The sequence below is a fragment of the Phyllostomus hastatus genome, unplaced genomic scaffold (assembly GCF_019186645.2).
Source record: "Phyllostomus hastatus isolate PE091 unplaced genomic scaffold, TTU_PhHast_1.1 phas_scaffold_1674, whole genome shotgun sequence".
NCBI lineage: Eukaryota > Metazoa > Chordata > Mammalia > Chiroptera > Phyllostomidae > Phyllostomus > Phyllostomus hastatus.
Window position 1 is genome coordinate 6,307,215 of NW_025334011.1, and position 12,620 is coordinate 6,319,834.

A 12,620-nucleotide genomic window follows, 5' to 3' on the forward strand; every position below is an offset into this window, starting at 1 on the left:
TTAGTCCTTTTGAAGTTTAGCATAAGAAGACCTTACCCATCCCAGTTCACTCCAGATTCTTGTTCTGTTCACATTTCATAACAATAAAAAAGTGATGGCTTTCTTCTTTGGGACTCTCAGTCTTTTACACATTTATGACTCAGAAGAGCCCTGTCTCAGTTATGTATTTTATGAGAATTTTACTGGTGGCAGGTTGAAACATGTGTTTAAAACAAATACTACAGATGCAATCTTTATCTTTGAGTCTACATGTCTATATTTGTTTTAAGTTCAAAAAAAGGATTCTCTACCTATCCAAGAGACAGTATGTCATTTAATAAAATTTTGAAGAAATATAGTCTAATAGTTCGAATGTTACCCACATGACAGTCTACCTATCATCAATCATAAGCACACTTTGGAATCTTCATTTTCTTGGCTTGTTAAGCAATATGTCTGGAACTTATCGTTTACTAGACTGTCTTTTTTTTCAAAGATATCCTGAGGAGTTACCACTAAATTCCTACTTTGTAGATAGAAATTCCTGTTGTAAGAAAGATGTGGTAGGAAAAAAAGGAACATTCTTCAGAGAATTAAAAACGGGTTAACAAGCCAGTATAAATGTTCCCAGGGATGTCCTCCTACCACGTAGCATAATTGGGCCATATGAGAATGAAACTTCTCTGTACCCACACAGCCTGTGCGAGACAGCGGTGCAGTGGATTTTCAGTGGTTCAACTAAAGATAACCCCACTTATCACATGATTCTACCATGGAGGCTGCCCTGTTTTCTGACGTGTTGTGACCTTATTTTACATTTCTCAAGGATACAGTCCTCAGTAGAGAATATTCAGTTTGAGAAATACAATTTCTTTCTATCAAATAAGGATTTAGGTTACGTTCTGAGACTTTCATTACTCAGCAGCTTTCAGATGTGACAGACAACACTTGACAGCGCACTTGGGAATTCTGCAGCATTTAAAGGTGACCGAAGCCTAACAGGAAGCCTTTTGAAGCTCTTTATAAGACTATTCAATTTCTACAATGGAAAAAGAGCATTGTTCAGCTTTCTAGGGTGTCTGATCCACAAGTTAAACCCCCACATCAGAAATCTACCTGTCATAACATGTACAAATGTACTGGTCAGCCAGGCGAAATGCAGGGAAGCCTGCAAATATCCCACCCATGCTCGTTTGTGGGTTCTTTGTTTGATCTTCTCTTTCCTAATCCATTACCAGTAATTCAGAATGGTTTGGAATGTTCTCCTTCAAGGCTCCACGCAGAGGTAGGTCCCACACAGGCAGGAACTCTTAAATATAACCATTCTATTCTGTAAACTAAATAATTTGGATCCTTTTGAATTTGTGTTGACTCTTTGATGTTGTAAGAAGCAAAATCATTTTCTAGGAAAAGAAAGCAAGTTATTAATATCTCACTGCAAATTCGAATCTTCCTTGTGCCTTTGACTCTAGATGAAGAACTGTAGTGTCTTTATCCATGACGACTCCATGTTTGAGCCCGAGGAGCAGTTCAGGGTCTACCTCGGCCATCCTCTCGGGAACCACTGGAGCGGAGCCAGAGTGGGAAAGAACAACATGGCCACCGTCACCATATCCAATGATGAAGATGGTAACTGTTCCTCTAATGTACACTCGCTGTACATTACAATGACTAATAATGTAATTATAAGTGTTTTGAAAAATGAAAGTGCTGAAAGTACCTACTGATAACAGTCTTGCAGTATTTAGTTAAAATGTTGGCAGCAAATGATCATCCTCTATAAAGCTCTGATAAATTTATAGGTATTTTTAATCTCGTTATTCCCTGCCACACTGCCAAGAGATAAAGAATGAGTATGGTTAAAGGCAAGGACAGAGATACTAAGGCAGAAAATAAAACTATATAAGTCACTGCAGTTCAGGAGCAGAAATGGAAATATAATCAGGATCAGTTGAATCCAATGAACTGATTTAGACATGCACCTTCCTAGAAAAGTGTCTTGTTTCTCATTTTTCTTTTCTTTCATTGACTTGGCCTACTAACCTAAAAATAAAATCCTTTTGTCAGGTGGTAGTAAAGAGAGACCCAAGCACCAGGGAAAACAAAATCTGTTCCAAACTGAAACATAATTGTTTTATTAAAATAGATCTTTTATTGAGTAAATGAGTACTGATATTACAAATAGTGATAGCAATTTTATTGAATATTTACTGTATAACAAAAATCATGCCATATATATATAAAATCAGGGACTAATTTGGACGTTGGGTAAAATTATAAAAGTTAGTCTTGGTGTGATTTACTCCTTTACCCAAGGAAACTCAGGTTCAAATCCTGCAGTGAACCTCTCCCAGCCCCACAGAAAACCCAATGACTGAAGCTCAGAGAGGTAACAAATTCACATTGTATTACAAAGACACTCCTAAGTTTCAAAGAACATTCTTTCTACAAAAACTATGCAGTCTCAAATGAGGCTTATTTTCTGCATTTAGAAAGAATTGACTTTTCGAGAGGTAAATGAACAATAGAGACTCTAGAAATTTCTGAATATTTTTTATATATTTAAAATTTGTAATTGCTCTGTATTTTTTTCATCTTAGTCTTTCTACCACTACCACTTTGCCCTTCCCCATAGAATGTATAGGAAAAAGAGGCATAATTTTTGAAATTTTTAGTAAAAATCATCATCATATTATTTATTACCCATACCCTAGCAATGACAATAGTATGTGGACCCGACTGTGTTCAGAAGTCCTGTGTTCCTGAACTATTGTTGCAGTCAGTCACGAAGTGACCCATTCTTAACTAACTAACCTATGAGACGTGAGGAAAAGCTAAGGGTGGGGGCGGTGAGAGCACCAGGAAGGAGGATCTGAAGGACGAGAGATGAAGGATGGATTTGGTAAATCGAAGTCGTATATAAACGAGATAAATTATTAACCGTAGAAATTCATGTATCATAAATGAAAAGGAGTTGGTTCATGCAATCAGTTGATAGATACTTACCCGTTGCTTACTGTCAGTCCCTTGGTAAATATTGTGCACATTTTTAAAACACTCTGTGAGTTGTGCTACATGGAAATGTGGGCATCATGCCTTCCAGAGACCTTAAAAATGTTTTTCTCACTGTATTGTTTTTAATAAGAAATTATGAGAAATGACTTCTACAAAATCCCAAATAAATTTTTTCCCAAGTATTGCTTAAGGGTAAATACTGATTGATTTTCATAACTGTAAGCCATTTTGTCTTTGTGTCATTAACTGTGGAAAACTCCCTCTTGTCATAGCAAGTGTTTTTTTTTCACGGGAGTTGGAATCTTTTGTACTTTGCCAATTCGCTCTTGTTTTCCTGACTGTTTGCTCAGCCCCCACCATTGAGTTTGAAGAAGCTGCGTACCAAGTCCGGGAACCCTCGGGGCCAGATGCAACGGCCATTCTGAACATCAAGGTGATCCGCAGAGGGGATCAGAACAGGACATCCAAGGTCCGCTGTAGCACGCGGGATGGGTCTGCCCAGTCTGGTGTGGATTATTACCCGAAGAGCCGCGTCCTGAAGTTCAGTCCCGGTAACTGAATGCCCATCCCCATCTGTGCGTTTTATTCAATAGAGAACCAGATACCTCATATTGGAAGAAAGCAATGAACAGAAAAATGAAAGAGGAAAACAGCCTAATAGCATAAAGTATTTTTAAGCACACATTTGAGGTTGTGGGAGTCTTCAAAATTTTTAATTAGTAAAAATGGCATTGAAAAACAAACAGTCCACTGACTTTGGAACATCTTGGCGTTTTGCTTCATTTAAAAGGGTTTTGGGCCCTGGCCATGTAGCTCAGTTATTTAGAGTGTTGTTCTGATACTCCAAGGTTGCAGGTTCGATTCCCAGTCAGGGCACAAACAAGAATCAACCAATGAATGCATAAGTGAGTGGAACAATAAAATCAATGTTCCTCTCTCTCGCTCACTTTTTCTTACACTCTCTGTCAAATCAATAAGTTTTTAAAATGTTAAAGGATTGTTGTTGTTGTTGTTAGCCTACAGTTTGATTTAACAATGGGAATACTTGATTTTTAAAAAATGTACATGACTGCCATCATTCAACAAACATTGGTACAAACCACTGTGCTGGACCCTTGAGGCTGGGGTTACTAAAATCCAGAAGGTACAGTCTCGGTACTTAAGTGGTTTGACATCTACTAGGAAATAGGGTACCCTGTTATGGAGTTTCAAAAGAAGGTTTATCCACAGAGAGCTATGGAAACAAGTCAGAGAACAGAGAAAGATGGGATCGAAGTCAAAACTAGCTGTTTAGTTGTCTGATGTATTAATTTCATGGGAGGAGTGAGACAGAGAAGGGGTTGATTTGTATGATAGGTTTTTTCACAGAACTTTCTGGAGCAGTGTGAGGTAAAAAGGCTACAGTAGATGATAGCACCATTTGTAAGGTAGCCAGGAGTGGGCAACAGTTTTATAAGGGCTTTTCAGAGATGCCTTGGCAAGTGGAGGGAGAAAATGACTCCCTCAAAAGTGAGTTTTGGGGTCTCTCTCCACCCTGGAGCTTTAAAGTGCTTCCAGCTCCGTCCTTTGTGTGTCTGGTTGGTGTTTGCTGGGAAGCTGCTCGCCCTTCCTCCACATCTGCACGAGGATTTCCCTTCCCAGTGTCTTTACTTTCTCACTTGCTACATAAGGATCTGAGGGAGATATAGGTCTTAGAAGTAATGAGCCCAAATGTCCGTAGATGAGGAAGGGAACTTTACTGCCAGGGAAATTTGCAACTTCAGAGAATCATTTTAGGAAAAGGAAGGGAGTTTCTAAGACTCTAACCCTCCCCCTGTAAGGCCAACCACATTCTCAGCTTTGTGGAGATTGGCCTGGTAGGCAGCCCTTGAGCTATTATTTATTGCTTCTTGGGAGACAGCTTTGAAGGGTGTCTGCATGCAAGCACTCACAGCCACACAGGCGCCCATGCCTAAGTGTAAAGGGGAAGAAAAATTAAGCAAAAAAACCCTCGTGCCAAGGTGGAGTGTATTTTGGATCATAGATTTTTATTACTGCCAGCTAGTGTCAGGCAGGGACCATTAATCCTCATATGGTGTCGAATAGTAAACCTGCAATATTGAGCTTCTACCAGCGGTGGAATTGTGTCTGTAAAACAGAGTCCCCCATTTGAGATGGGGCCAGTGTGATCAGCAGCCACTGCATTCATAGAAAACCTCTGAAAGGAAAGGGACTATTTAAATGTATGAAGGCTCGTGTTAGGTATGTCACCTAACGAGGATCTCTGCTGTCCTTGTGTTCTGTCCTTGGCGAAGGCGTGGATCATATCTTTTTTAAAGTCGAGATCCTGTCCAATGAAGACCGGGAATGGCATGAATCTTTCTCCGTTGTCCTTGGACCAGATGACCCAGTGGAAGCAGTTCTTGGTGAAGTGACCACAGCCACAGTGACAATTCTCGACCAGGAGGCAGCAGGGAGTCTCATACTGCCAGCACCACCCATTGTGAGTTACTTGACCCCTGGTTTATGTCTTAGTGACCGGTAGATGAGAACTTAACATAAGTAGGATTTCTGGCACTCTATGCCTCTTTGTTCCTCTAACACAGTGGTTCTCCAATGGGAACCACTACCCTGTGATGCCCCCACCCTCCACCACCAACTCCACAGAACATTTGGCAATCTCTGGTGACAGTTTTAGTTGTTATGACTGTCTTACTAGGTACTACTAGAATATAGTGGGTAGAAGCCAGAGGTGCTACTAAACGTCCTACAATGCCCAGTTCAGCTCCAATGACAAAGAATTATTTGGCACAAATATCAGTAGTGCAGAGGATGAGAAATTCTTTCCAACCTAAGTGTAAGACCAAACCATGTCCATTACTTAGTCTGATAAAAACAGAAAGTACAATGCAGTGCAGTTGAACTTCTCACTTCTTTGGGTAGGACCTAGAAGAGTTTTTTAAAAAAAAAAAAGTAATACCACCCCATATCTATTATTCTACATACTGGCCACACACATAGAATTAAGTGTCTGCAGAAAGGCAGTACTGTGATTCCCAATTTGGGGATGTATGGAATGAATGCACTGACTTTACAATTAGGAAGAAAATGACCAGAGGTTGTCAAAGGGATTTCAACCCATAATAATGAAGCAGTCGGAATGAGTCTTCTAACCTCCCCTGACTAGTCTCATATTCTAGAAGGATCATTTCAAAATGCATCTCTCGTATGACTGTGGAAGAACTATACTACCATTATTTACTTTTATTTTGCCAAATGTGCTACTGCTTACCATTAACAATTTAATACAACCTTAAACTAGTAACTGCAGTTCATGATATAGCTTTGGTTACAGTGTGCAGGAAAATAAAAGTATTTTTCATGTGAGTGATAGAGCTCTTATTTAAGAATAGTACTAATGAGATAATAAAGCTTTTAGCTGGGTAGTAAAAGGATGTTCTCCACTGCCTAAGGTCTGCAGTATCTTTTATGGATGCCTCAAAAAGCATTGTAAACTTCTGTTTTATTTTCAAGAATCCCAGGGAGTTAAGTGATCTTGTGACTCTTGTGAAGCCTTAGTTCTCTGACCTTCCCGACACCAAACCCACACTGAAGCTTTGTTGTCCTTTGCAGGTTGTCACACTTGCAGACTATGACCATGTGGAAGAGGTTGCCAAGGAAGGAGTCAAGAAGTCCCCCTCCCCAGGCTACCCGCTGGTCTGTGTCACCCCCTGTGACCCTCATTTCCCTAGGTATGCTGTCACGAGGGAGCGCTGCAGCGAGGCTGGCATCAACCAGACATCTGTGCAGTTCAGCTGGGAAGTGGCTGCCCCCACTGATGGCAATGGGGCCCGGTCTCCCTTTGAGACCATCACTGACAACACACCATTCACCAGCGTCAACCACATGGTAGGTCTGGGGGTCTGGGCCTGGTTCTGTAGGGAGAGAACTGGTACTTCTGTTTGTCACTCCCACTCTGTCAGACCCCTTGAGGTCCATGTGTGCCATGTAGAATAAAATTAACAAATGAGCAGGTATGCACAGTACAAACAGTCTTTTTATTCTTACATATAAGGAAGGTAATATAGTGTAGTAGAAAAAACTAAGCTAGTACTCGGGCAACCTGTTGACAAATCTTCTGCCTGGTTTTAACTTTGTGATGTTAAGAGGTTACTTAACCTCTCTGAGTCTCAGTTTCCTGATCTGAAAAATCAAAATCACCTCTCTTTCGCTTAGCCAATTGAAAAGGTCATTGACAAATCAAGTATAAAAGTGATCTATGCTCTGGCTGGTGTGGCTCAGTGGATTGAGTGCTGGCCTGTGAACCAAGAAGTTGCTGGTTCAATCCCCGGTCAGGGCACATGCCTGGGTTGCGAGCCAGGGCACCAGCTGGGGGTATGTGAGAGGAAACATCTATGCACATAGATGCACATAGATGTTTCTATCTCTCTCTTTCTCCCTTCCTTCCCTTCCCTCTAAAATAAGTAAATAAAATCTTTTTTAAAAAGTGACCTATAAATAGCATAATAAGTCCAAGGTTCCGGGTAAGTACAATTGATGATTACTTTTTGTCCATGCATTCAATAAGTAGTAAGCTGTAAACTTGTTCTACCACATTTATATATTCCAAAGTGGTCTGCACATTGATGACACATAGTAGGGGCCAGTTATTAAACAAAAGGATAAAATTCTACTGAGTGATCAGCATTTTACAAAGTCCTGTGGGAAAACATGAAAGGAAGAGGTTCACAATGCCGTTGCTGTCCTCAGAGTGTTAGGAGACCAGATCAATACCTCTGCCACAGCCAGAAAGCAGTGGGCAGCGAAGGTTTTCCAAGGCCTGGGCAGCAGTGTGCTCCAGGGACTGCTGGTCACACCAGCAAGTTCATCCTCTTCAGAAAAAGCTGAAATCAGGGAGATACAGGCTCAGCCCAATATCTGGCACATAGTAAGCACTCTGATTTTTCATTGAAATTAGTACACTTAATAATTTTGGAAATTAGAGATTTGTTTCAGACTGCATTTATCTAAATTTTTCCTAGTTGGTTCTCACTTTAATAAGTACATCACTTCACTCTGGCTGGTATGGCTCACTTGGTTGGAGCATCATCCCATAACTGAAAGGTGGCAGGTTCGATTCCCAGTCTGGGCACAAAGTTAGGTTGCAGGTTCGATCCTCGACCCCCAATACCCAGTCCAGGCATGTATGTACTGGAGTGACCCCCAGACCAAGAGTATCCGGGAGGCTACTAGTTGATGCTTCAGTCTTATATCAATGTGTCTTTCTCCCTTCCCCTCTCTCTCTAAAAAGCAATGGAAAAAAAAAGGTACTCAGGTTAGGATTAAAAAAAATAAGCACATCACTTTGATAAGATGATAGTGGAGGAAGCTGTTAGACACAGATAGGGGGCTTTGGATAAAGCAGGGTCACTCAACGGCCATTGCTTTGGTGTGGCCTGTTCAGAAAGGATAGAAGGTTAAGTCTTTTGCAACATAGCCAAACTCAAATTTAAAATATCCTCTGTATTATTAAAAACTTTAAATAGCAAGCCTTAACAGCATATTGTTTAAGTGTCTAATTCTCCATTCAACAAAACCATGAAGTGAATTTGGTCTGACCTGAGCCAAATACACATTTTTAACAGGTACCACGTTTATAACTTTACTTTATATTTCAGTTTTCCTTCTTGCAATGAAGTGATGACTAATACTTTTACCCCAGTGTCCTTCACTCTATCTGTATTTCCTCAATTAGTTATTTCACATCATTGTATTTTATGCATTTTTGTAAGATGCCTTAAATCCCTTCTGAACTAAGTTCATGTATAAATAAATAAATAAAGTCTTGGCAGCTTGTTAAAAATTTTAATAGAAGAATCTTCTTTAAATTTTCATAGACTTCAGTGAACGTTGTTTCCATGGGTAGAATTTATAAGTTTGTAGGTTTGCTTTGTGGGAGGTCTATGGCACACAGTACTACTAATTAATTATTCCTGTTATTTGCTTCTCTAACCTAAAGAGTATTGGAGACCTCCCGTTGCTTCTGCATAGATTGAGTTAAGCACTTTCACAGCTTCTCTATGTCTGGGAGCATAAAAGAATCTGTAGAAAGACCTTCAAAGTCTAGTAGGTGTCAGAAGCCAAGTTCTCAGCTTCAAGCCTGCATGTTATTGTAACTCTTGCAATGTGTGTGGTCCTTAAGTGGGGGTTGGAGGAGGGAAAGCAGTAAGAAACAAAGACAAATAGTAACTCCTGGGAAAGAAGCATCTCTCCTGACACCATGCCCTCAACAAAATTGACTTGGAGGCCAATGACTCTTGCTAGAAGGGCAAAAACCAGTTGAGTGGTCCTTATGGTGAACCTAACACATAATACAAAGAGAGCAGTACTGTCACTGGTAACCAGTCACCTCTGGGCTATTGCTTCGCATGTGTCTGTTTGCTCATTGTCTGACTTACTGACTTAGGCTTTAAGTCCATAGTGCCTGGTCCCTCTTAGGAAATCAATACTTACATGGTGGATGGGTGGATGGATGGGTGGATGGATGAGTAGATGGATGGATAATAATAGATTGTCTTCACAGATTATCTTGTACCAGGAATTGGTTGTGTCGTAACATCCAGAAGATGCATTTTAAGGAGTTGTTTGAGTAGTATACATATGTCTGAGATGTTTTATTCTTCCTGGTAGGTCCTGGATAGCATTTACTTCAGCCGCAGGTTCCATGTGCGTTGTGTGGCAAAGGCTGTAGACAAGGTGGGTCATGTGGGGACCCCCTTACGGAGCAACATTGTTACCATCGGAACAGACAGTGCTATCTGCCACACCCCAGTGGTGGCTGGGACAGCGAGAGGCTTCCAGGCTCAGTCTTTCATCGCAACCTTGAAATATCTGGATGTCAAACACAAGGAGCATCCAAACAGGTCAGACTGGAGGTACCTTCCTCAGTGAAAGGGTGGAGTGAATCTCAGCTCTTCTGTGTGTGTCTAGTAGACAGGGCAGGTCTGTGCGTGATGCTTCAGCAGAATAGGTAGAGTGACAATGCATGCTCCAGTAAAAGGCTAACTTCTTCAAAGGCCCCCTAAGACCTGGCCCCTTGCCCATCCTAACCTCATTTCTCTCATCCTGTCATTTTTCCCTTCCAGTCCTCCCACCCTGACAGAGAATCACTGTGACCTCCCCAGGTCTTCCAACTCTTTCAGCTGGAACGAAGGTCCTTCGTACGGAGGTCCTTAAACAAAGGAACCTCCTTCTTCCAGCTCTTCTGGCATCCATGTTCCTCTTTCAGAGCATTATGATCCTCATTCTGTCTCAGTCCCCATGACTGAAGGTGAGGGCAGGGACCATGACTATTTAGTTTGTATCCCCTGTACCTAGAACAGTGCTTCTTGACATGTCAGAGGACAGATGTGCTTGTATATTTCCCCATGCCACCATTATTTTGGTGGAAGATAAATACTTTTATTTTTGCATAGCAAAAGAAAAAGAATTCATATATATTATATGCCTTCATTCATTAAACCTCATAATATTTATATGTGTGCCTTTATGAGCAACTGAATTCAGAGAAAGGGGTTCATTTTCATGGAAAGAACAGATTTGAATAAATATGCAAGTCTTTCTTACATTCTAACAGAATAAAATCTACCTTTGTTTAAAAAGCAATAATGGAAATACCCAGAGCACTGTTGACCCCTTCATAGCAAAAGAGTCATCCTCTTCATGTCCCAAAATTCTAATTGCTTTTATAAACGTGGGTCTTTGCTCCCAGAAATAAGCTGTAAAAACTCAAAATGCGCCTCAATAAATATTCCAAAAATGTAAACTTAAACAATGAAAAAATGCAGACTATAAGTACAGTTCCATTGTGGTACAGTCTCAACCGATATTTATTAAGCTTATATTTTATTTAGAATTATAAATTATGTCCTCTAGCGAAACAAAAGAAGTGCAAGACATGGTTCTGGTCCTCAGAGTGGGGAGGCAATGTAAAGAGTATGAAAACATACACAAAATAGCACTCAATATAAATAAGTTACAGATTTTCTGATATAAAAGCGCTTAGATGCTGAGGAATGCATTGCATGGATCAAAAAGTCCATTTAGTTTTTTTCCATAAAATAAAAGACACATTTTTCATTTTCACCAATAACTTTATTGATTTGAATATTTTGAGTATGTCAGCTATCTCCCACCATTGGCTTCTAGTGGGGAGAGGCCAGGGGTGCTGCTCAACATCTTCCAGTGTATAAGGCGGCCCCACAGCAAAGAATTATTTGGCCAACATGTCAATGGTACCAAGAAACTTTGCAAACCACATTTGATACATTCAATCAGTCACAGCACCTTCTCCTTATGCCACACAAATCTTTTTTTTTTGCATTTCAGTTGTTTCTTGAAATTATTTCTTGAAATAATAAAGCATAATACACTGAATGCTGCATGTTTTCTTCTATCTTCAATATTAAAATGGCTGCACAACAATTCACCAATTTTGATAATTTTTTTGTTTAATGGAAGCTGATATGACAGCTGTCACAATACAATCAAACAAACTTGTTTCAAATGAAGTTAAAGACAACTAAGCACTAGTGGAGCCATCCTACAGAAAAAAACAAACGAACTTTTTGGGCAATCCAGCAGATCAGGGGAGAACGCATTTCAGATTGAGGCCATTGAAGAGAGGGAGGTTCTTTCATCTGGGGAAGGACAGTGTGAGCGGTGGGATATTACTATTTCTAAGTTATGTTCCTGGATGGGGATAACGACCTTAGCATTTAGGAGCTCAATGATGTCTTTCATTAAAAAAAATAGGAGTGTTGACCCTACCCAACCTCCACACCCTCACTGTGACAGAGAAGGGAGCAGCACCTGTATCTGTCACTCGGCTTTAGTTCATGAGGGAACAGAGCTTCCATTTAAAGCAAGAGAAAGCTTTCCAGTAACATGTGGTTGCAACATTATCTTTCCTTGTATAGAACAACAAAAATCTATGATTCTTGATTGTCCTGAGTCTGAGGGATCCCTTAGGAGAAAAAGCAACACTACACGTACAACACACCCTCATGTTCAGAGAGAAATCTTGCAACATGAAAAGCTTTAGGGAACAAAAAAATTGGTAAATTCACTGGTTCAGACAAAGTGGGTTTTGAGAAAGAAATGTACCCTCTGAGTGGTTTATGGTCTGTACCTAAGCATTCATTTCTGCCTTTTTCCCCCAGAATCCACATCTCAGTGCAGATCCCACACCAGGATGGAATGCTGCCCCTCATTTCCACCATGCCCTTGCACAACTTGCATTTCCTCCTCTCTGAGTCCATCTACAGACACCAGCACGTCTGCTCCAACCTCGTCACCACCCGTGATCTCAGAGGCATTGCAGGTGAGGGATGAGTTCTGTGCTGGCGTCCCATTCCCGAGCAGCCCAGCAAGATATGGGATATGGCCAGGTGACCCCTGCTTTTCATGGGTTCCCACCCCCATGATCTGCATGGCTAGCAGATTTCCTTCTTAGCAGGCCGCCCAACCTAAGCAGCTCAGACAATGACCTCAACAGGGAAAAACAAGGACTTTGGAACCAAACTGACTTAGGTTTAGATCCTTAGTCCATTATCTACACAACTGAAAGGAAATAGCTGCACTCCCCA

The 12,620-nt window shown here is 40.7% G+C and overlaps 1 protein-coding gene across 4 annotated transcripts in view; it reads left to right on the forward strand.

Annotated features, from left to right (window-relative positions):
- The window catches only part of FRAS1 (Fraser extracellular matrix complex subunit 1), a 428,720-nt gene that overhangs the window by 385,660 nt on the left and 30,440 nt on the right, over positions 1 to 12,620 (forward strand). For all 4 annotated transcript variants that reach the window (XM_045857864.1, XM_045857867.1, XM_045857865.1 and 1 more), the window contains 6 exons: positions 1,452 to 1,608; positions 3,345 to 3,545; positions 5,289 to 5,476; positions 6,607 to 6,882; positions 9,664 to 9,896; positions 12,195 to 12,355. In XM_045857864.1, coding sequence (XP_045713820.1) covers positions 1,452 to 1,608; positions 3,345 to 3,545; positions 5,289 to 5,476; positions 6,607 to 6,882; positions 9,664 to 9,896; positions 12,195 to 12,355 — 1,216 coding nt within the window. The remainder of the gene's footprint in view (positions 1 to 1,451; positions 1,609 to 3,344; positions 3,546 to 5,288; positions 5,477 to 6,606; positions 6,883 to 9,663; positions 9,897 to 12,194; positions 12,356 to 12,620) is intronic.